The following is a 26,397-nucleotide window of genomic DNA, read 5'->3' on the forward strand; positions in this document are numbered from 1 at the left end:
ACACAAAAAATAGCCGATATAACTTAGTTAACCTATGAAATGCTAAAAGTGTCAAGACTTCACAAAAATCATTAGTCATTAGTGTCAAAATTTCATAACAGTGGAGTACAAAATTTCATAACTTACCTGAGGTTGGACCAATAACAAACAATCTTTACGGCTCGGTAAATTTGAATTACCCTGATGATTTAAAATCAGAGTGTAGTATAAAAGGTAATTCGTGAATAATGTCATGCATAGGAAAAGACAGAGTGGAAGAACTATAACAATAATTACATATTTATATTTTTCAAGTCAAATTACATTTACCATTATAACAATAAATATAAAAGAATCCTAGGGACAATCTTTTGGTAATACACATCTCCCAGAATCTCTTAGATATCCTTTGTCACATCTACACTGGCATAATCTGCAGTGGTAGGGACCTCCCAAAGCTACAGGTTCTGGGGCGGAGCAACTTTCTTGTGGAGAACAGTCTCCGCATACTTGCGTGCTATTAGCAGGGCAATCTGAAAATAAATTATATTAATTTAGTATAATAATTGACATTATAATATGTAAAACCTTTGCCAAGGGCCACCTTTCAAAAGCGGCCACCTGTACTAACGGTCAGCTTCAAAATTTTCCAAACCGATTATGTAGATGCCCTTATACAGTGTGTTCCAACGAAAGTTTGACCCCCCAAAGAAACTCAGAAACCAAGAGTTTCTTCACAATCTAAAAAACATGACAATTAATATTGGAAGGGGACGAATTTTCATGCAAAACTAAAGCCCTCAAATTTAACCCCCTACTGCCCCGCATCAACCACCACTTTTCTTAAATAGCAAGTGTGGTCGAGTGGCACTTAATTTGAAAGGTATTTTTTTATCTACACGATACTCTATTTTTTTAATTCGCGGAATAGCTTTGAAGATAATAGCATGAGAGCTGTGAGACATTTTTGAGTAGGTATTTTAGGCAACCTGAAAATTTTTCAAGTGACTCTTCCATAATAGCCTAATAGGTACAAAAATGCCGGTCTGGCTGGAGGGTAGCGGTTATTTTCCCCAAAAATCCCCCCAAAGTTAAAAAAAGGGTAATAATTGTTATTACAAAAAATATCATTGACGTGACTTTAAAGTAAATTTAAATATTCAAGTAGAACGAAAATAAAGAGGCCAGGCGATTTGAGGGCGATTTTAACTCTGCAAGATACTTGCAACTTGCATGGGCATGTCAGGATTATTTTCAGGGAGTGCATATGAACTTCAGAAGTTTTCATCTAAATCTGTACATACTAACTATTAACGAGTATAAAATATACAACTATACATGCATAGCTCATTACAGCTGGTTAAAAAAACTGATACGACTCTTAAAGCGTATTTTGTAAAAAATTGAGCAGTGTATTTTGAATAACAAATACTTATTCTGTCACTCTCGGTGCTAAATCTTAAAATTTGTCAGATAACTTATTTTGTTCAACCTCAAAAAATGGCTCCACATGCTAGAACATGCTCCACATTTGTCTTTTTCTGTCATATTTGCAAAATCTATTGTATAGTACGTATTATTTTCCTTAAATTAAGAAAAAGTTACGTAAAAAACTATAATATATAATAATTACTCTAACGTTTCGAGGCACAACAACATGGGTATCGCCAGGTCACGTGAATTTTCTCGAGCGAACGGACTCGCTCAGCTACAACAGAGGACGCAAACAGCTATCGGTATACGATCTCTCTCACTCGTTCTGACACTGCTGCTTACCTGTAGCGCTTGGCATTAACATGCACGCGTAATTTGTTTGATCACCTGGCAGTTAGAAAATTTCACAAAAAAAAGAACCTGTCTTTTTTAGTGTATTTATTTATAATATTAAAAAATACTCTGTCAAAATAACAATTGCACCTCCCTGTCTGGAAGAAATGTACATAGCTATGCACGTATAGTTTCTATATTTTATACTCATTCATAGTATGTACAGATTCAGATGAAATCTTCTGAAGTTCAGATGCACCCCCTGAAAATAATCCTGGGGCGCCAATGCAAGTATCTTGCAGAGTTAAAATCGCCCTCAAATCGCCTGGTTTGTTTATTTTCTTTATATTTAAATATTTAAATTTACTTAAAATTCACGTGAATGAAATGTTTTGCAATAACAATTTTTACCCTTTTTCACCTTGGCGGGGGGGAGGCGATTTTGGGAAAAATAAACCCCAACTACCCTCCAGCCAGACCGGCATTTTTGTATTAGGCTATCATGGAAGAGTCACCTGAAAAAATATCAGGTTGCCTAAAATACCTACTCAAAAATGCCCCACAGCTCTCGGACCATAACGTTGAATTTAACTATTTTATTGGCTGAACATCATTAATAACAAAAAACATAAAATTGCATCAAATGAACCAATGAAATGTTCGAAAAAACCTCCTCTGACCTCCATACAATAATACAGTATATTTTCAAAGCCTCTTCGTATATTTGCAAATACCTTAATACTATAAAATATATTGAGATTGGATATTCAACCAATAAATTAATTATATTCAAAATTATCTTCAAAATTATTATATAAATAAAAAAATAGAATGTCGTGTAGAGAAAAAAATTATCTTTCAAATGATGTGCCACACTTGCTATTTAAAAAAAAACTGGGGGTTGGTTTGGGGCAGTAGGGGGTTACATTTGATGGCATGGATTTTGCATGAAAATTCGTCCCCCTCCCAGTATAAATTGACGTGCTTTTTAAAAGAAACTCTTGGTTTCTGAGCTTCTGGGGGTCAAATTTTCGTTGGAACAGTGTATTTGACATGCTATTTATGGCCACCTGTATAACACGGACGCGGCCAGATAATCTTAAATTTTTAAAGTCCATTTTATTAAATTTACCTGCTAATAGACTGGGAGGTATTATACAGAAGTTCAGCCACGATTTTCTGAGTCCTGCCTTTTGCAATAGTTTAAGGGTAGACGAGGTACTTACAATTTGTGAAAATATCCACAAATTTCCTGTGACATTTACCTGTAAAAATTAGATTTTCCCAAAAAATAAAAATAGGGTGTTGCGATGAATTTCTGAATCCTGCCATATCCGTAGAATGACAAGATACTATGGATTTTATGACGAAAACTTTTTGGGCAAGAGGGTTGCAAACGGGCTAACGGAGCATATATATGTGTACAAACATGTAAGGAAAATAATGAAATTTTCATGATTCTCTGGGTCCTGCTAACTAAATAAATTAAACATATTTATTTCAAAATGATCAAACAAAAATGTTGGCATGACGTCTCCTACTGTTTAAGTATACTTGTCCCTTGGAAAATTCTGCGGAAAATTTTCACCCTGATTTCGTGATTTTCTGAGTCATGCCTTTAAAAAGTTATAATATGTACTCAAATGCAATCAATACTTTTTCGGTACTCGGCAGGAAGGTTAACCGGTTCTTGTAAGACGGCAGGTGTCCCAGATTTGTAAGAAAATTCGTGAAAAATTCCACGATGTTCTGAGTCATGCCATTTTGTATATGTTTCAAGAATCTTAATATAAGTCTATTTACAAAGAGGCAGGATGGTTTTTCGTATAAAGGGTGGGGCATTAGTGTGACAAAGTCAAATTACTCGTTTGTCGTAAGAGATAGGAAAAAAAGGTATTTAGGTAAAACGTGGAGCAAAGATATTATCATAATTTACAAATATTTTCTAATATACAGGGCTACCCGTATTGACAGGGTGACACAAACTTATGTTCTTTTTAAATGGAACACCCTTTATATAATTTTAAGATTTCTAAGATAATTTAAGGACAATTTAACACAATTCACCTCATCCAAAAATGTTTCCTAAGGGAGCTAGAGCTCTTTGAAGATGGAGCTTTGTAATTAGTTTTTTATATCTCCAGAACGCTTCCATTTCTATAGACTAAAACTGGTCCGCCTTTTTATCTTCCAGAGATAAATCGACTCCATCAATTGCGAATCTCTAGTACCGGTCATAGGTCTTGTAATGAGTTTTTCTTAAATACCTCCAGAACGCTTCTATTTAGAAAAACAAAAATTGGTAAGCGTATTTATCTTGCAGAGATAAATCTATTCCATCCTTTGCGAATTTTTAGTACCGATCATAGGCGTCCGTTTTGGGTACGGCAACGGTTATTTTATCGCATAACTTTTTTGTCTTTAACTTTTAAGCATTTTTGAAACTAAATTACGTCGGTAGGATGCACGGGTATCTAGAAAAATCAATTTTAAAATTATTCGTATTTGAATTTAAGAAAAATAAAAAAAAAATAAAAAAACGGTGTATTTACTGACTTAAAGCAATAGTAACTTTTAGTACTAGAATACCTCATAATTTAATACTCTACTGTTAAAAATGCTTAAAAATTGAAGCAAGTTATGAGATTTCATTGATCTACCCAAGACGGATGCCTATGACCGATACTAAAAATTCACAATTGATAAAATCGATTCATCTCTGGAAGAGAAATAAACGTACCAACTTTCGTTTTCCTAAATAATTTTTTTATATTTTATTTTTCAAGTTAAAAAACCGAAAAATTTTACAAATCGATTTTTCAAGAACACGGCGTATCAAACCGACTTAAAGCAAGAGCTCCTTTTAATACAAGAATACCCCATAGTTTAACAATCCAGTGTCAAAAATGCTTAAAAGTTAAACACAGAAAAGTTATGCGATAAAATATCCGTTTTCCTACCCTAAACGGACGCCTATGACCGGAACTAAAAATTGACAATATTGATGAAATTGATTTATCTACGGAAGATAAATAGGTGTACCAGTTTTCGTTTTTCTAAATAGAAGTGTTCTGGAGCTATTTTAAAAAAAATAGTTACAATACGCCATCCTTAAAGAGCTCTAGCTTCCTTAGGAAGCATTTTCGGACTAGGTGAATCTCCGGGCTTCGTTCGTTAGAAGAGTTTCTGGACACCCTGTGTAATAGGTGCAATTCCTACCATAACCAATTAATTTTAAAATTATTGATTCTCTTCCTATTACTTTTATTACGTTTACTTAGACACAAATATGATCTAACCGCTTAAAATAAAGATGTTACAGTTTGGTATTAGATTTGAGAGGTATGTCAAAATCCGAGACATTACTCAGGAAAATGATATTTAATACCGTGAGATTGTTTTAATATTATAAAAATTAATTTTTATGTATTAAATACCTTTGCGGTTGTCCTGCCACGTTGTAAACGGTTTTAGATTAGTGTTTTTTAAGCATACTTGACATGGCATGACACAGAAAATTGTGGTGATATGAATAAGTTTGTATAACAACCTGCAACAATTTTACAGACTTCAAATTTTTATATACGAAATATCTACACAACCATCCTGCCCCTTTATAAATAGCTTTGTATTAACATTCTTGAGATATGTGCAAAATGGTATGACTCAGAAAATCGTGTAAATTTCCACGAATTTTCCTACACATATTTTAACTATCTATAGTAAAAAAGGTGTAACTAAACATCCTGCCATTTTGAATAATGTTTTCTTAAATTATTTATTTTATAATAAAATTTATTTTATGACTCAGAAAATCACGGAACCAGCGTGAAAATTTTCACTAGTAATACCACTAGAGGTCAAATTATTTCCGGAAATTTTTTTGAGATCATGAATATTTTGAAAATTTCCCGAGTCGCAGACGAGGGAAATTTTCTAAAAATATTCATGATCAAAAAAAATTTCCGGATATTAATTTGACTTCGCGTGGTATTCGGTAAGAAAATTCCACACCAAATTTGCATTTGAAAATCCAAAGCTGCATGAACAGATTAATAGCGCGCCATAGCTTTGTCAGCAATTATTTAGGCTTTCAAATTCGTAATTTCTACTCATTGTAGTTGCATGGGAATACCATTTCAAGATAGAAAATAGTATATTCTTCAATTTTACATAAGTTTTGAGTAACTACAAGTGATAGAAAATGAATCAAAACTAAATTATGTAAACAAATAAAAACCAGTCTGTCAAAAATGTTCTGTTATTGTAAACGTCAAAAAATTTCCACTATAATTCGCTGTTGGGTACCCCACGAGCAAAAAATTTCCGATAAAATACCTCCGTTGCCATGGTGATCTCTCAAAATAACGTATTTTGATTGGTTCAAAATTACAGGTGTGGAATTTTCCACAGAATTTTCCAAGGGACAAGTGCAGTTAAACATTAGGAGACGTCATGCCAACATTTTTTTCGATCATTATCAAATAATTATGTTTAATTTATTAAGTTGGCATGACTCAGAAAATTATGAAAATTTCTTTATTTTCACTTTATGTTTGTATATCTATATACTCCCTTAGTCCTTTGCAACCCTCCTGCCCAAAAAATTTTCTTCATAAAATTGATTGTACCCTGTCATTCTATGGATATGGCAGGACGCAGAAATTCATGGCATCTCCCCATTTTTTCTTCATGGAAAATCTAATTTTCACAGGAAAATGTCACAGGAAACCCGTGGATTTTTCCATAAATTGTAAGTACCTTTTCTAACCTTTCAGTATTGCAAAGGGCAGGACTCAGAAAATCGTGGTTGAAGTTCTGTTAATATCTCCCGTTCTATAATATCGGCTAAAATATTTTTGTGTGATGGACAAAATTGCCATCAACAAATATTTGTTGATGGAAGTCACTACGTACTATTCTACGATCCTTGGTTTACAATAATATCATCAGTAACATTTGGCATAGTGAACAATATTATGTTCATTTATTGAGGCAGGCAAATAAGAATGGCAGTATAATTTTTGCTTTCTAACCACCAGAGGACTGCAAGTAAAAATACAATTTTGTCGTAAACTAGTAAAATATAGTGCGAAGTTTCTGAAAAAAGGATATCTGAATCTTCCTTGAAGAAAACGAAAACGCAACAGAACGTTAATCAAGGCCCCTCCTACATTGGTCAACATCTCACACGGTTTGTAGATGACTTTTGGAGGTTTGAAGAACTTTTTTTCTTATTCCTTTCTTATTAAAAAAAAAACTTACTTTTTTAACTTTTTGTAGATGGTAATGACTGTACATGCTGTAGACGCTGTAACTGTAATAAATTCCGTTCTTTTCTTTATTTAGACAAATATACCTGCATCAACCGCCAAGGGTTATTAGAGGAGGGACATACATAATCAGTAGGGAGCGGATTTGGACACGCGCCAACTCGTAACTTTTAATGACAACAATTTTCTAATCAAAATGTACACCGGCCAATTCGTAACTTTTTTTTACCTGGCCTGCAAACCCGAAACTTTCTTCAAGTGAATTCGAAACCATTGATTAAATCTAATACATACCTTAAATCTAAACCGAATGTTTCTTGGTTTGCTTAAAAACATTATATTTGTACTATATGTACCTATAAAAAATAGCAAAAATTGAAATATCTTAATAAAATAATTGAAACAATATTATAGTGTTTCATTAACACGTGTTAAAATATTATTTCCATCAAGTATAGCTCTACACGAGCTTGGTTTTTATCAAGTAATTGTAAATTTAATATTTTTTAGATGTTTAGCAATGATAAATTATTTAAATCCATCTGATAATTTAGAGATTTTCCATATGTTTATTTCAAGTCTAAAAGATTATACCATTATTTAGTTACGAATTCACCGGTAGTTGATCGGTTACCGAAAAATTACCTGAGAGGGTCAGAGTTACCAATTGGCCTGTAATTAGGATGGGGGATTAAAATAGTTACGAATTCACCGGGACCCGCGGATTTATATGCGAGCAATTTTGATGAAATATGCGCATACATATGCAGTAAAAAATTACGAAATATGCGCGAGATATGCACAATAATTTCAAAAAATGCGCATTTTCAGAAACCACATTTTTATCTACAATAAAATAAATGTATCGATTTTCCACTATATTCTTGAATTTTTTATGGTATTGTTGTGAAGTGCGTAATTTTTCTCAATGTACTTTTATCAGGAACACTTTTCTTGGAATATATTTCCAAAAAACTTTTAAACAGGATTTTCCAGCTTTTTCAAAGGTATGTTTGCACAAATAATCGCCTCGTATAAATCCGAATTAAATTTATATTGTTCATTTGATGAAGTCATCAACGATTGTCTACACTGTCAATGTACAACTGATCACCTTTCGATTAGCTCATCTTCTTGAATTTTGACTTTATGTAGTTCCGTCTTGACGTGTTGAGTAACCGAACATTTTCGCTGAGATGGTATTTACGACAAACACAACATACTTTTTCAAACTGTTTAAGCTTAAAATATTGAGGAAGCAGCCAAATATTATTTATTAAAGAAAAAAAAGAGGAAGGAAGCAATCTTAAATTCATCATTTTACTACATGATTTGCGGACTAATTTTCCATTAGTGTAAAGAAGCTGGGGATAGGTTCTGATCCGGGAATAAACCAGGCTAGAATTTTTCGGCATTCACAAACAGAAGTACTTTTACACAATAACTTAACATTCGAATTGACCGACTAAAGATGACTAATTTTACTGATTTACGGTATCTGATTTAAACCATATTTAAATTTTCGTTAGAGGATCGTAAAACTTGGTAAAACGATGTTTAGAGGTGTAAATATTATCTGAAGAATAGGGTATTTAACATCCTAGAATCTTTTATGACGGCGTAGTATACGCACTTTTGTGGGTATAAATCGGGTGTTTTCTAAGAAAAACCGAAAAGGTAATAAATGAGCCGACTTCAGGTAATTCTCGAAAAGATATGACAGTATGTGCTGGAATATTTTGTGTCGAATTAAAAAAATTTAGAATTGTTTCGTTTGGACAAAAATGTGTTCAAATAGACACATAATGTGTACGTTTCTTTAAAAATATGCAAAATTTAAAGTTCCTATTAAATATGCGAAATATGCAAGCAATATGCAGTTAGCATAAAATCCGCTCCCTAATAATCAGTAAGATACATATTATTACATAAAAATGCTTTACAATCTGGTATCTAGTTTGGATATTTCAAGATAAGTTAATAAGGATTTTAAGTTTGAAGTTAGTACACTTTTTAGATTGTCACTAAGAGCACACGCGATCATTTCGTTCTGGTACACTGGACACTCTATCATCACATTTTTCACTGTCAGTTGCGTGTTGCACTTGGTACACATCGGAGCAGCCTCCTGGTTGAAGATTTGCTTGTGTGTAAGTAATGTACCTCTGTCCTATTCAGACTCGGTTGATGATGACTTGGTCTTTTCTGTTACTTGGTACGATGAGTTTGGTTCCTACTTGACTTAGGCATTCTTTAAGTTTATTGGTAGTCTGATCCCAGGCAGTTTGCCACGTTATGTGAATGTGGCCTTTGATGTTTACTTTGTGATCAGTCCAAGGTATTTGATTTATGATAGCAATACTTTGGTTGGTGATCGCATTTCTTGCTAGAGAGTCCACTTCCTCTGTATCTGTAGAGTAGGGAGTGTGTGTCAAGTCCCACAGCACTTAGGCCACAATTGACCCATTGTACATCCTCCCAGGGGGTTGTCTTCCTTAGTTCATTGTCCATCCTGCCATTTCCAGGAAGGTGGACAAATCACCTGGTGACATCTCCCCTATATCGGCAGGTGTAGGCCAAGGCTCGCCGAACGCATACTCTCGTATTGACGATAACTCCGGACATTCACATAGGACATGCTCGACAGTTTCGTCATCTCGTTCACACCTCCTGCATAGAGATGTGTCTACTAGCCCCAGTGTGTGGAGGTGTTTTCTTAGTTGACAATGGCCAGTTAAAAAACCAACGGTCAAGCGTAGGTTTTTCCTGGTCATTCTCAAGTACTTTTCTGATGCTGACTTCCCAAGGTTCCTTAGTGTTACCCTGGCAAGTCTACATCCTGGCCCTTCTTCCCATCTTCTTAAGGTTTGCGTGTGGGAGTGACATTTGACAGTTTCCGCGATTATTGTAGTCGACAAGCCAAAAGGATCAGAAGGTCCCAAGAGTCTTAGGCTTGCTGCCCTTCTAGCCAGCTGGTCAGCAATGCGGTTGCCTTTATTTCTGTTGTGTCCTTTAACCCACCTCAGGATGATGTTGTTACCATCCGAAGCTTGGGCTAGTGATTCATGACACTCCATTACTAGCCCTGATATGACGCGTGGTCTGTTCAGGGTTAGTAGCGCTTGTCTGCTGTCTGTGCAGATTATTACAGTTTTGCCGGCTATACCTTTCCCGATTATCTCTTTTGCGGCTATGGAGATACCAGCCAGTTCAGTCTGAACTACGCTGGCATTTTTGCCCATGCCCCATTTTATACTAAGGTTCAATGATCTGGAGTATATTCCACATCCTGAGCCTTCTTTCGTTTTGGAGCCATCGGTGTAGATGCAATATGCATTTGCCACGTTTGACTCCCTATGTTGTCTTGTTTCGATTTTGTAGGGTTTGTCGAAGACAAACGTAGGTTTAATTGAGTCGCATCCATGGCCCGCATGCAGCTGGGGCAGTGCCTCCAGCTCACCCCGCCAGAAACGACATCTCAATTGTCCCATTCCTACATCACGGTTTGCACCCGCTGAGCGTAACCTCATCATCGTCATCAGCGCCACCTCTCTGACATATATGTCTAAAGGGGTAATGCCAATGAGCAACTCCATTGCAGCAGTTGGTGTTGTTTTCATGGCACCTGTTATATTTAGGCAAGCCATCCGTTGAATATGGTTTAGTTTGTTGATCGCTGTTGCCTGTAGCACTTTTGGTACCCAAGCAATGGCTCCGTAAGTTAGCATTGGCCTAATGACAGTAGTGTAGATCCAGGCGACCACCCTGGGCGAAAGGCCCCAAGTGCGTCCGACCGTTCACTTCCTCACTGCCACTTATTCTCATATGGGAAGGTAACTAGATGAAGGAAATATGTTTTTGTTGAGCCTGTAGATAAGATAGTTCTTCTTTTATTTTGAGAAGTATAGCGTGAGTTGTATATAGCTGTTTTATCCCAAGTAATGCGCTCATATAGTATGATTTTTACAATGTTTCTTTAAAGATCGGAAGATACATATGTTCTGCAAAATATTGTTGAGTAAGTTACGTTGCTTTTGTTTTCTGAAATTCTGGCAACGTAATTTAGTAATAGAAGTTGCCGTTGTTAGCTTAAGGGAGTTCATTAGCCAGAACTTGTAAGCTAGTTACTGGACTAGTTCTTGTGACACCTGAAACTAATCTCAAGCACGTATTTTGAATGTAGTCCAGTTTTTTTAAAGATGTTTTTTTAGCAGTATCGTAGCATAAACAGCCATAGTCTACTTTACTTCGTATTAGTGATCTATATAGACTAAGTAAAGTTGTTGTATCAGCCCCCCATGAGGTATTTCACAGCATTTTTAGTAAGTTAATTCTGCATTGGCAAGAACGTTGCAGATTGGTTATGTGGTTTTCCCATTTTAAGTTACGTTCAAAAGAAAGTCCTAAGAAATTTATTTCTTCTGCCTGTTTCAGCATAACTCCGTTAAGTGTTAATTTAAAATTAGGATAATTTTTTCTTTTGCTGAAAACTAAATAACGTATCTTTTCACCAGAAAATATAAAACCCGTGTTTTGCGACCAGCTTTCAATTTTGTGTAAGACAGATTGCAATATTATGTGATCCTAGAGTTACATTGTTTGTTTTTAGACTAAGTCATCTGCATATAGGCTAGTAAATACAGGTAGCTTAATTTATAGCGATTAGAAAGAGTGTAGGACTTGAGTAGATCCTTGTGGAGTGATGTTTTGCAGTACTCGTCTGGAAAATGTGAAACCATTGGTTCTAACTCGGAAAGTTCGTGTTTCTAAAAAAATTTTAATAAACGGCAACATATGCCCTTGAACATTCCATTCTTGAAATGTTTTTAGTATAAGATGTCTCCATGTTGTGTCAAAAGCTTTTCTTATGTCAAAAAATTCGGCAATAAGTTTTTGGTTGTGCAGAAAAGATTCATGTATAGCTGATTCAAGTGTTATTAGATTATCTGTTGTGGATCTACCCGTACGAAATCCACTTTGTCTGATACTTATTAGGTTATTGTTTTCGAGATGCCATTTAAGACGATAATTAAGGATTTTTTCTAAAAGTTGGAAAAAATCTTTTGTAAAAGGTATAAAATTTTTTTAATATCCCTTTAAAGGGCTATATCACAACAAAACGTTTTCAATTTTTATAAAAAATCATCGTCAGTGTTAGATAAACTGGATGCTAGCTGAGCCACCAAAGAAAAATATCCGGGTAAAAACCCTTTAAATTTAACATAGAAGCGTTAAAAGTGCATCCTTTAATAAGATGCCTTATGATGGTTACATGGCAACTAGAATAATGCCCTAAGGTAATGTATCGAATTTCCCAACACGTGGGATCCAAATTAAGTTGTTTACATTCCAATGACTTAATGGCAACCGTATCATTGGATACAATAACTGTAGTCATTGGAATGTAAACAACTCAATTTGGATCCCACATGTTGGGAAATTCAATACATTACCTTAGGGCATTATCCTAGTTGCCATGTGACCATCATAAGGCATTTTATTAAGAGGAAACAGTAGCGATCAACAGGTAGCGAAAACGCGTTCCAAGAATGCGGCTGTAATTTTGAATATTTTTTTGAGATATTTGGCACACGTATTCGTAATATAATAAAGAATGGCGGTACAGAGCTTAATTTAAAAAATATATTAATATGTGGAAATTACTCTGTAATTAAATACAATATTAAAAAAAGGAGCCTTTACCGCCACTAAGAAGAACAAAAAAAATACACTTTCTTCAAACAAACTTTTTTATCCGATGCCTAGAATTTGTGCCTTTTTGGAACTACTAATGAAACAAAAAATTTTAGTAGTTCCAAAATGACACAAAATCTAGGCATCGGATAAAAAAGTTTATTTGAAGAAAGTGTATTTTTTTGTTCTTCTTAATGGCGGTACAGGCACGTTTTTTTTTAATATTGTATTTAATTACAGAGTAATTTCCACATATTAATATATTTTTCAAATTGGGCTCTGTACCGCCATTCTTTATTATATTAAGAATACGTGTGCCAAATATCTGGAAAACATATTCAAAATTACAGCCGCAATCTTGGAACGCGTTTTTGCTACCTGTTGATCGCTACTGTTTCCTCTTAAAATATGCACTTTTAACGCGTCTATGTTATATTTATAGGGTTTTACCCGGATATTTTTCTTTGGTGGCTCAGCTAGCATCCAGTTTTAATGATGATTTTTTTATAAAAATCGAAAACGTTTTGTTGTGATGGAGCCCTTTAAAGGGATTTTAATAAAATGTTATACCTTTTACAAAGAATTTTTTCCAATTTTCGTGATTGATGGTATACAGCCAACTACAGGAAAAACAGCTTTTTTTCCTTGTGGGTTTTGATTTTTTCTAAAAGTTTGCAGGTACAGCAAGTAACTGATATTGGACGATAGGAATTTGGATCGTCTTTTGGTTTATTATATTTAAGGATTGGAATTATGTATAGTCGCTTGCGACCAAAGATCAGGAAAGTCATGGTGAATAAAAATATTGTTAAAAATATCAACTAATATTAGTTTTGCGTTTAGAGAAAAATTTCGTAAAAAAAGGCGTTGAATATCATCAGGTCCTGGCGTCGCATTTTTTGCACTTAAACAAAATTCTAATTCCTGCAAACTTATAGGTTTATTTATTGGATTGTCGCTCTTGGTGATTTGTATATTTGACGACTCCATTAGTTTTTTGTGTTCTAGAAAAGATATGCTATAATTGGAATCACTAGAATTAAGTTCATATATATATCTGCTAGTATTTCTGGGATATCTTCTTTGTTTAAATGCATTTGGTTATTGTATAATAGGGTATCTATGCCTCGGAAGAATGTTGTCCCTTTTATTCTGCGAACATTGTTCCATATGTTGCCTAAGTGAGTGAAAGGATTTATTGAAGACACGTATTTTTTCCAACTTTTTCGTTTTCCTTTTTTAACATGTCTCCATTGTCTGCTTTGAGCTCTGAGATTTTTAATCTTTAAAAGGTTATCAATAGTTTTACCTTTCTTGTAAACATTGAAAGCGTGTTTAGACAAAGTGAGTGCTTATGCAATTTCGTTATTCCACCAAGGGACTGGCTGCCTTTTACTCGATTTTGTTTTTCCCACTGCGATTGTTGCTGAAGAAATAATAATATTATTGAATAATTTAAGATTTTGGTTTGCGTTATTGGTTAAACTAAAGTTATTTGTTTGTTCTTCTGTCAATGTTTGATACAAATCCCAGTCAGCTGACTTTATTTTCCATGTCTGGTGAATTGGAAAAGTTGATTTATCATTAGTGTTTATGGTTATTGTGATAGGAAAATGATCACTATCATATAAATACCCCAATGTGTCCCAATATAATAAAGGAGCTAGCGACGGACTGCATAGAGACAGATCTATAGCAGAAAATATACCATTGTATGAATTGAACCTACTAGATTTTCCAGTATTCACTAAAACTAAATTTAAATTGTCGATGAGATTATCTAAGAGGTTACCGGATTTGTCGGTTTTGTTACTTTCCCAGGTACTGTTGTGACAGTTAAAATCGCCTAACATTATTTTTGGATGTGGAATTTGGTTTAAAACGTTCCTTAGTTCAGTTATCTCTAAATCAGTAGGATAAGGTAAGTATACATTGCAAATATTGATTCTCAGTTTGTGGGAATATTTCTGCGACTATTTCGAGGTTTGTTTTCAGTTGTATTTCAGTTGACTTCATGTAATCCATTACGAAAATTGCTGTTCCGCCGTATGAGTGATCTGCGATTCGGTTTCTTAGGAAAGGAACATAATTTTTTAATGTCACATTTTTATGCTTGAAATGGGTCTCTTCTAGGCATATGACTAAAGGAAGATATTCGCTTATACGAAGCTTGATGGATTTTATATGAGCAAAATAACCATTGGGGTTCCACTGTAATATGAATGTATTATTGGCCATTTTAATTATTTATTTGAGTACTTGATTCATAGTCAGTTTTGTCAGCAGAAGAAAGACTGCTTAGAAGTAGTTTCTTCTTCAATCTGGTGATATTGCTTTTTAAACTTTTATTTTGTGTTTGAAAATATATACGGTTTATAATTTTTTTTAATTCTTCGCTTTCATTTGAATAGTTTTTAGCAATAAGTCCAGGATATTTTGAGTGAAGGGAATTTGACAGAAAATCACTTATTTCATGAAAAGAAAGTGTAAAGGAAGGGCTTATATTTTCAATTTTTTCTTTAATTTGATTCAGAATATCTGGAATATTATCTTGAGTTTTAGGCTTTTTATTTTTTTGTTTTTCAGTAGTGGGAGGAACTAGGTCATTTTCAAGGATTCCAGGAGAGGTGGAAATTTGTCTTTTAGTAACCTGAGTAGCTACAGTAATTTTTCTATCACTTTCCATTACTGAAGAATTATCCTGGGGCATTTGTGGTTGTGACAAAATCTGTGATCCTTTGTTTGTTTGTGAGGACGTGGCTTGGTCGTTTGTAGCTGATGTTAATTCGCGATTTTGTGCCGTGTTAGGTTCTGGTTTCTTTTATGTCAGGGTACCTTCTTAGTGTTAATTTCGTGGTTGTTCTTCCAGCTGGCTTGATACTTCATTGGCAGAGTTATGTATGTTGACTTGATGGCCAGTTTCCATTTCATTAATTGGACTACTTAATGAAGACAAAGTAGGGCAGTCAGAATCTTGATGTCCGACTATCTTTCATCTGAAGCAGTTCAAACCGTCTATGGAAATGAATAGTTGATATAATGTATTGCCGAATGAGATTAGGGATGAGTCAGGAATTGATGCATTTTCTAAAAGACTTACAAAGATTTGCCTCCTAAAGCTAAGCACGTAGCTGTATTCCGGGTCTTGCATGCCTACTCATAGAAACGTCATGTTGGAGGCGGATATTATACCCATAGTTTTTAGATGCTCTTCAATTACGCTATTAGGTATGGTAGGACATACATTATATATGATTAATCTCTGGGCAGGGGTTATTAGTCTTCTTACTTCAATCTGGTTACCGTCAATATTTACATATTTGTGGGAGCTAATAAATTGGTCAAATATATGTTTAGACGAGAGGTATATGCAGATCCGGTTGTTTGCCATTCTGTATACCCAAATAACATTTTTGGGCTGTACTATTGATCCAACAGCTTTTACATATTCAACAACTTGTATTCCTTGTATGGTTGAGAGTATGATACCTTGGTCTTTTGAAGGATGTTTAAAACTGTTTAATGCATGAGAGTAAGGTATATATGACGTAGTGGGTGTATTTCTTGAAAAAATGGCCACCTCCGGTTCAGCCATCATCCCGTTGAAAATTTACATGCATGGAAATAGTGGATCTGAAGCCGGACCTGGCCCTTTGGCAAAATTGGACGGCAGCCTATTTACATGAATCAGCAAAAATTTGTTGTTGATAATCGATAAATTGGATTGAAATCGATAAAATATTTGCCTTTTAAACTTCTGATTTTATGGATAAATATTTTAATAATGCAATTTTGTAGTACTTAATGGGTTTCTGTAAGTACTCCATTATATTATAATAATTGCATATCATATCAATATTGTGGAGCAACATATAATTTTCTTCTTCAATGAGAGTAGGTATGAAATATACGTCAATTTGACAATTTCAATTGACAATTTGAATTATTTAAGAAAGTTGCAACATTTTTCCACTATTCTCGCACGATCTTTTCTCGTATCCCCTCCAAGTACTTGCACACCGCGAATAATACGAATGATCACGATGTGCAAATGTCGAGTGGAAGAACTATATCTGAAATACCTTTCAGATTTGTGTATTGTCTGTTTTTTTTTTATTTATGGCGCATACGTTCATAAAATGGACCTAGTTTTCTTTTGACTTATCTACCTATTAACTAGGTAACCTATATTATTGGTCTCTATATGGTCTTCGATTTATTGACGTTTGTACTCAGACCTACTAACTGATTTGACATCGCTATTTAATTTTTTAAAACTTATTTTGAAAATTGTTTGTTGCAGATTGTTATATATAGTTGTAGTGATTTTATAATCGCAATAGTCACTTCCCCAATATTTTCTCCCAATAGGGCTTTTCATTCACAGTCATTTGGTTCAAGCTTCTGTCATGTGTCACATAATATTAATATATCTACGTCATACGTTATTGATATAACCAATGATACAAACCAAAGACGTATGGCGTAGATATATTAATAATATTATATGACACATGACAGAAGCTCGAAACAAATGACAATCGATGAAAAGCCCTATATAGTTGTCTGAACTTGGTAAGATAATTATCATGTACACTTACTAGGTTAGTACTTATTTCTTGAAGTATGCTGTTGTTTTTGTATGGTTTCAATAACAAAATTATAATTGCCAGAATGGTATTGTTCTGAAGCTATTTCTTTGTGACATTTATGTAAATAACTACTCTAATTGGGAAATAAGCCACAATTTAACTTAAAAAATTAATTTTATACTTCCACTTCGGACGTCGTTATCAAAATACAAAATATTAATAAGTTAAACAAAAATGTTGTTGCTTAGTAAAAAATTCTTCTAATAACTTAATTTAATCTGACTCATTCATATCGGCAATTCAGACATTATTAAATATTTTAAAGTAGATATGAATGAGTCAAATTAAATTAAGTTCTGTTTTTTAATGTAGCCCTTTATTGAGGTTTTCAAATAAATATACCTTTTATACAGAAGGTGTTTTCTTTAATTTTTGTAATTAATGGTATACAGCCAGGTAATTAATGGTAAACAAGTAATTAATGGTATACATGAAATTTTTTCCTTATAAAAATTAAATTAAATTATTAGAAGAATTGTTTTACTAAGGAACAACACTTTTGTTTAATTTATTAGTATTTTGTATTTTGAAACGACTTCCGAAGTGGAGTGGCTTATTTCCCAGTTAGAATAATTAATTACCAGAATGATTGCTAATATCCGATATGAGCCAAATTTGACGAAGAAGGAAATAGTCTTTCTTGCATTGGTGGTATTAAAATTAATAGAGGAAAGATTTATTATTATTTTCATAGAAGAAAGTAACATATTATGAAGTTTTATTTTATACTAGGATCTACATTTGTTTGCGCCAATTTTATTTTAAATTTATAAAAATACATAAAGTCCTTTACTTTACATAAATATGTACCAATTATTAACAACCCTACTTTTTATTTTTTATTTTAAAATTTTTTTGCTAATTCTAACATTTCTTCAAATTTGTGCTTATCTTTATTTCTTATACCGTGTGTCCACTTATATTTTCCCCCATTTTAACTGCCTATAACTTCTAAACGACTCAAGATAGAAATATGAGGTTTTCGCTGAAATGTTTTATTTTAGTAAAAGTTTTGTCTGAATGGATTGAATCTTTTATATCGCTTTCAAATACGAAAACAAAATTGGCGGATTTATAAAAAAATGTTGTTGATTTTTTTAATGGAACACCCAGTATATTTTTTGTAAATTGAAAGAAAGGTCATTCACCTATCCAGCGATATAAAGGTTTTCAAAATCGGTTGTCAAATCACTGAGTAATTAATTTTTGAAATGAGAGGTGCAACGTGGATATCACATACCTAAATAACATAACTAAGCAAATTGATATTATGTTATGTGATTTCCACATTGCATCTCTCACTTTAAAAATTAATTGCTCACTCATTTGACAACCGATTTTAAAAAAATTTATATCGTTGGATAGGTAAATGACAATTTTTTCAAGTTACAAAAAATATACTGGGTGTTTTGAAAAAAAAGTCAACAACGTTTTTTTTTCAAAAATCCGCCATTTTTTATTTAAAAGCGAGATAAAAAATGGTCATTTACCTAAAAACTTGAAAAAACAATCATTTACCTATCCAGCGATATAAAAAAAAATTAAAATCGGTTGTCAAATGACTGAGCACTTCATTTTTAAAATGAGAGATGCAATGTGGAAATCATATAACATAATATCAATTTGCTTAGTTATGTTATTTAGGTATGTGATATCCATGTTGCACCTCTCATTTTAAAAATTAATTACTCAGTGATTTGACAACCGATTTTGAAAAACTTTATATCGCTGGATAGATAAATGACCTTTCTTTCAATTTACAAAAAAATATACTGGGTGTTCCATTAAAAAAAAGGCAACAACGTTTTTTCCAAAAATCCGCAATTTTTGTTTTCGTATCTGAAAGCGATATAAAAAATTCAATCCATTCAGACAAAACTTTACTAAATAAAAACATTTAAGCGAAAACAGCATATTTCTATCTTAAGCCGTTTAGAAGTTATGGGCAGTTAAAATGGGGGAAAATATAAGTGGACACCCGGTATATAAAAGCGTAATATAGGCCATTCCACGAACATACGACTATTTTGGATTATCGCGATAATGAATATTTTAGTGTGCAATATAATAAATACGAAAGTAAATGGCTCTAATAATTATTCCAATAAACAACAATGTAATTTGCATTTTACTTTCGTTCTTCATATTTTACACAGTAAAATATTCGTTGTCGAGATAATCCAAAACAGTCGTATATTCGTGGAATAGGGTATACATTTTGGTTTAATAAGTTTAGTTAATTCAATTACATATTATTAATCAGTTGGAGTTATAATTGGAATTGTTGGACAATCAGTCGGTAATACGCATTGGTCACTCAATGCATCTTTAATATATCCTCGTTTACATCTGCAAACTAGTTTACATAAATTTACAGCGATAGGGTTATATATACAATCTCTAATAGGACGACAAGCTACGACTCTTCTTTGACAAGTTCTTTCGAGGCAACAGCCTTCGCAAGCTTCAGATGAGTTAGGAGGACATTCCATTCGACCTAAAATAAAAAAATTACGCCAAATATAATTGACAATTTGTTGAATATTTATTTAATCTTCTCTTTAACGGTAACCATAAAGAAATCTTTTTTTTTTATTGACATCCCAATTTATTACAATCTGCCGTTTTTTACAAATAATAAGCATTCAGTAATATTTATGTCGGCTAAACTATTGACATGTGGCGAACATGTCTAGTTAGTCTACTAAACTATTATTGGTTCTGGGAAAACATAAATAAACACTACACTTGTTTTTAGCTCACACTAAATCACTAGTCACTTTACGTTTTAACCTGCGCACTGCACGCATCTGCATCAAATTCCTTGATAGGTGGTTTGGGTGTTCCCGCAATCGGTCCTTGTATTTTTTTATTCGATATGTAATTTCTTCCTTTACATAAGTTACCTCTGCATCCTGCATCTCGATGTACGGCGTTGTTGGTGATATACCACGGTATATTTAAAATCATCCTTAGTATTTTGGATTGGAACCTTTGTATAATTTCTATATTAGAATTTGCGGCTGTTCTCCACAGTTCTATCTAATAGGTCCAAATTGGATAGAACACCGCTTTGTATAGGAGTAATTTATTTTGTGTTGATAACTGGGATTGTTTTCCTATTAGCCCGTATATGTCTCTCACTTTATGGCCCAATTGTTTTGGCTTGGAAAATATGTGTTTTTTCCAGGTGAGTTTTATATCCAGGTGAATCCCAAGGTACTTTACATTATCTTTCTGTGGTATTTGTTTGCAGTTAATACATACAGGTGGACAGGTTCCTCTACGGGTTGTAAATGTTACATGTATCGACTTTTGCTTATTTGGTTTAATTCTCCATTTTTGTAACCATTTTTTGACTTCAGTTATGTTATTTTGTAGTAGTTCTGATGCCATGTTTGGATTCTTGTTGGAGCATAAGATCACAGTATCATCTGCAAATGTAGCTGTTGTTGTGGCAGGTGATGTTGGAAGGTCGGCAGTAGAGAGTAGGTACAGGCCAGGAATCAGCACACTTTCCTGGGGGACACCCGCTCTTATGGGATGGAGTTCTGATATTTCATTGTCGTATTTGACTCTAAAGCGTCTATTTGTAAGGTATGACTTTAATAGTGTGTAATAATTTAGAGGCAAACAACTCCTCAGCTTATAGAGCAACCCCTGGTGCCATACCTTGTCAAACGCTTGTCCTATGTCTATGAACAGGGCGGAGCAATATCTGGATGCTTCGAGGTCTTTATGGATTCTGTTTACTATTCGATGTACTTCTTGAATGGTAGAATGTTTCTGCCTGAATCCAAATTGGTGAGTTGGAATCATTCCCTTGTCTTCTAGGAGAGGCGTTAGTCTTGTTAATAAAAGTTTTTCGAACACTTTGGATAGCACTGGTAGTAAGCTGATGGGCCGGTATGATTCTACCCTTTCAGGTGGTTTGCCTTCTTTTAAAATGGGTGTTATTTCGGCTACTTTCCATTGTGGCGGAAAATACAGTCAAACCCGCTTATTTAAATAACCTTCGTGCCAAGCAAAAGTATTCCTATAACCGGGATATTCTAATAACCGATTATTGGTTGCTGGTGTAAACGTTTAGGGACCTTAAATTTCTATTCTTTAAGCCGGGATGTTCCTTTAAGCGGTATTCTAATATGCGGGTTCGACTGTAGCTGATTTTCATGATTGAATTGAATAATTGTGTTAGATATGTATATCCTATATCCGGCAGTTCTTGTAATATTTGTCCTGTGATTAGGTCGTACCCTGGAGCTTTTTTAGGGTTGGTATTGAATCTTATTGTGGCCCTTATATCACTTTTTTTAATCTTTTTTCTGGTAATTCCAGCTGGTATGGTTCTTCAAGTGCTTGGTTTATTGTTTCCTCTTGGTTGGGGTCAGTTGTTTCATTGGGAATGAACACAGTCCTTAGGTGGCTTGCAAATGTCTCTGTTTTTTCCTTTGGTGTTTTTAACCATCCGCCCTGCTCTTTTTTTTTGATGGTAGTATATTGTATTGGGGTCTTTTTAATTTTCTAGTAGCCTTCCATAGGGAGTAGTTTGTTTGTTCAGTTGTATCTAGTTGTTTTATGTGTTCACTGAATTGTAGATTCTTTTCTGTTGCTATCATTTCTTTTAGCTCCTTAACAGCATTGTTTAACTGCGTTTTTGTTTATGGCGCTCTAGTTGCTTGCCACTGTTTTCTGAGTCTTCTTTTCTGGGCTATTTTCTCTCTTATTGATATTGAAGTGTATTCACTCTTCATTTCATTGTTGCTGTGTGTTGTTGAGTCCCAGGCAGCTTGTTGTATAACTAAGTTTAGGTGTTCTACTGCATATTCGGTCTCCTCATTGGTCTTTAGGGAAATGTTTAGTTGAAGTCGCTCCTCGACCCGTTGTTTAAAGATGTTCCAGTTTGTTTTCCTGTTGTGCAATTCACATGGTTTTTCCCTGTGGAGATTTTTTTTAGTTAGTGTTATAACAACTGGCGAATGATCGGAAAAAAGTTCATAACATGACTCCGCATGCATATAGTTCCTCTTAATTTGTTTAGTTATGCTAAAGTCCAGATGATCGGGTGTTTTATTTGAGTCGGTTGGCCAGTACGTTGGTTCTCGTGTTGTTACTACTTCTAGATTATCGTTGTTTATTGCTTTGTATAGCTCTCTTGCTCGGGTCGTATCTAGTCTAGAACCCCAACTCTGATGCTTGGCATTATAGTCACCGCCATAAAGAAATCTAAGCTGAAAAATGTTTAGGTATATTATATTAATAGCACAGATTAACATAAAATTATGTTAATCTGTGTTAATAGGTATTAAAATTATAAATTAATATCTTATATTACCGAAAATTTGTTGTACCATTGCATACATCGATGAACATTTCCGAGAATTTTGTATTAGTTGTCCATTTTGCATATATATGCGTATATAACCTCTATCACGTCAGGTAAGTTCATAAGTTCATTTCAAGATCAAATCAAGATAAATCGACAATCGCTCTGAAAAAGTATATTAGGGGGTTCTTGGGGTCGCTGATCACGAATCTGATGACCGCTGACCTCTCTCACGTCTAGCTTAAGGTCATGTCAAGGTCAAATCAAGCTAAATCGACACAATCAGTCTGAAATAGTATATTAGGGGGTTTGTGGGGCCGCTGATCACAAAACTGGGGTCCGATGAGCTTTACCACTTCAGGTAGAGAGGTCATTTCAAGGTCAAATCAGTTTTGTGGACTTAACTGTCCTGATTTAACCTTGAAATGAGTTTTGTGATCAGCGACGCCAACCCACTAATATACTTTTTCAGAGCGATTGCGTCGATTTATTTTGATTTGACCTTAAAATGACCTTAAGCTAGACGTAAGAGAGGTCGGCGGACCCTGCTTCGTAATCAGCGACCCCAAAAACCCCTAATATACTTTTTTAGACTGATTGTCGATTAATCTTGATTTGACCTTGAAATCTTTACCTGACGTGAAAGAGGTCAGTGGACCCCGGATTCGTGATCAGAGACCCCAAAAAGCCCCTAGTAACATGGTTTCGTCAAATAGTCAAAAAAAATGTAAACCTGTGTTATTATTTTTATTGAATTATTTATTTATTGAAATATTTGTTGACAGAAACTAACAAATTAAAAGCATTTTTTTATTTCCAAATAATACAGTTGTTGTCTTCCAAAACATTTGATTTACGACACTTGTTCCGAAAGAAACGTTAAAACACGTTGGGGTTATATGGTCGGTTTGTGAAATAATACTTTTTTTAATAAGTTTTTCACCGGAAAATAGAGCATATTATTGTCGCAAGTTGAAATAATACGGGCTTTGATTTTTAAACCTGAACTACTGACCTAACATGGATCTTTCAGGATATATAGACTGACATGCGGTATGTCTATTCTCCTTTGTTTTCATTATGAATTTGTCTTATATCGCTGTATTAGTTTTTTATACTAAATATTCTTTATGCTGCTGTTGAATAAAATTCTGCTCCAAATAAAATAAACTTTATTTTTTCAAGAAAATTATGAAAGCGTGCATAATATTAAAAAAATGGTGGATATTATTACAAACTCCTTTATAAACTGAATTAGAAAAAACTTGAGCATTGGTAACTAAAAAATAGTAAAATACTAAAACACTATTGAGAGCGGTTGAAAGTACAACTGGATGAAATTTTTGCCATACTAATGCGAAAAAATACAATGGATTGCTTTTAACAAAGGAAACGTAAACACAAACATGCGGTACATGAAACCGTAAGAAAAAACAGACTATCGTGTCTATACAAAAATAAGGACAAGCAGAACTATACGGACTTATTGTTCGACGAGTTGTTTGTTTTGAGGATATGTTGTTTGCCAGTTTATATTATTGTCTAATTATTGAATATAACTAGGAATTCTCCAGAGCCGAGTGTCTGGTTGCTGCTGTCATTGAACAGGTGGATTGTCCCTCCGAGGTAAAATTATGTTACTTGAATGATTTAGTGTTACTTATAATTTGTGTTCCGTTGCCCGGCTAATATCGGACCAGGAATTTTTAGTTCCTGGAACATAAAGATAACCACACCAACTAGGTGAACAGACGCTGACTAGATGCTAACTTGTTGGTTGAAGTGATTTAGAATACGGTATACGTATACTATTCACTTGAAAGCACGAATACATACCTTGTCTCTCTGTCTTCGCTCACATTACAAAACAATTTTTTGAAAGATAAGGATATTTTTAAGTATTTCAGTGGGCTTTACGGGCTCTACATACTTCACAAAAATATGTTGTTGTCTATTTTCTGTTACCTAAATTAGGCAGTCACCAATATAAGCCGCAGATCCGCTTTTAGTAGGATGTCCAAAGTATAAATGTAACAGAGACCTAAAATTGGATTGGACTTGGACTTGGACTGTAAAAAAGTCGATCTAAATCGCCATGAGGCTTTTGAAATGTGGTGCTATAGAAGAATTTTAAAAGTTTCTTTGGTGGAGAAAATTAGAAACTCAAACAAAACTAGAACGTCTCGGCAAGACTACTGACATTATAAAATAAAGGCCTCAAGAAGAGAAAGTTGAAGTATTTCGGACATGTAGTGAGAGGTCCCAAATATAGGTTGCTACAAAATATTATTCAAGAGAAAATAGCTGACAAACGCATTCCAGGACAAAGAAGAACTTCGTTGTTGAAGAGCTTGCAAGATTCTTATGGTGTTGATACAAACATGTTATTTAGGGTGGCACAAAATAAAATTAAAATATATGTGATGGTATCTAACCAACGTTCTGAAACGACATGGTAAATGAAGAATAAGAATATAAGCCAAAAGGTTATCACAATATAGTTAAGAAAACTCTACACAATAGTGAACAAATATGGTAGAATAAATAAGACGGAAAAATTAACTGAAGAAGCTGTAGAAATAATACGCCATATATTTGCGACCAGAAACATATGTATGTGTCTGATCGACCTATGGAGGAGCGGTACGGCAAGGGATAAGGGCTTGTAGCTCGGTGACACTCCTTCTTAGATCCCTACCGGAAGGGCGTTGATTCCTTTTAAAACGGTGTGTTTATGACGGTATATAACGTATGTGACTGTATATAACATATGTATATATTACTATGACACATTATAACTATGACACCTGATAAAACTATGAAACCATATGAGTTTCGGTTGCAATATTACAATACAAAGTTTGTTATATTTTATTTAATTATATATAATTATTATAAACAAAAATGACATACCAATCGTAACCGTCAAACTAACGATAGCGCTTAAAACAAAGCAGAAAACAACAAACTTCATTTTAAAAACTATTTTAAAGAAACTAAAAGCTGTGGTGGATAATAGTGGCTAAAGTGTTTGTATACAAATATTGTAAAGGTAATTAATACTGTGTTTTCCCACCGGCCATTTAAATGTTTATCTACTGAATTAATTATTCTACTTCTGTTATATTTTTGTTTACAGTGTTTATAGTTTATCCTTTTTGGAATTTATATTATTATTCATTGTTTTATCGGTAAGTTAATGCATTCATTTTAAAATGCTAATAATGAAAAATGTGAAATAACTAACAAAATAATATTGATAGTACAGTGACAACCAATCCTATATCATTAGCCCTGTATATAGCCGTTAGTCCAGTCCGGATAGCATTTGACCAGAAAACCCATCCCCCATTACATGGAGAAAACGGCATGGTATACATCATAGAAGAAAAAGCAGAGGTGATGAGGTCCACACTCGAAAGAGAATGCCCGTTAAATTACCATCCAGACGAGGACGTAGACTTCATGGAAGAAGTCGAAGAGCAAGAAGAAAGACCAGAGGATCCAGAAGATATCATCCCCCCAACATCACCGGAAGAAACAAATGAACACATAAAAAACAGTTCACCAAGAAAAGCGCCTGGTCTAGACCAAATAAAAAAGAGAGCTCTAAAGCACTTGCCTATAAGAACTATAATGCATTTAATAAGCATAGTGAACGCGATACTGAGATTCAAAATATTCCCAAACATGGAAAGAGGCCCAT

At 34.0% G+C, this 26,397-nt stretch overlaps 1 protein-coding gene across 2 annotated transcripts; it reads right to left on the bottom strand.

Moving 5' to 3' along the window:
* Nucleotides 1–261: 261 nt before the first annotated feature.
* On the bottom strand, nt 262–25,758 carry LOC114328751 (serine protease inhibitor swm-1-like). Of its 2 annotated transcripts, none has more exons than XM_028277703.2 (2): nt 25,605–25,756; nt 262–512 (listed from the first exon to the last, which is right to left on the bottom strand). In XM_028277703.2, the coding sequence occupies exons 1-2, from the start codon at nt 25,663–25,665 to the stop codon at nt 337–339; spliced, it is 237 nt and encodes a 78-aa protein (XP_028133504.2). In that variant the 5' UTR covers nt 25,666–25,756; the 3' UTR covers nt 262–336. The 2 variants fall into 2 exon arrangements, with proteins under 2 accessions (XP_028133504.2, XP_028133503.2); XM_028277702.2 differs by lacking the exon at nt 262–512 and adding an exon at nt 18,067–19,862 and having other exon boundaries at nt 25,605–25,758.
* Nucleotides 25,759–26,397: the final 639 nt, after the last annotated feature.

The sequence above is a fragment of the Diabrotica virgifera genome, chromosome 1, assembly GCF_917563875.1.
Source record: "Diabrotica virgifera virgifera chromosome 1, PGI_DIABVI_V3a".
NCBI lineage: Eukaryota > Metazoa > Arthropoda > Insecta > Coleoptera > Chrysomelidae > Diabrotica > Diabrotica virgifera.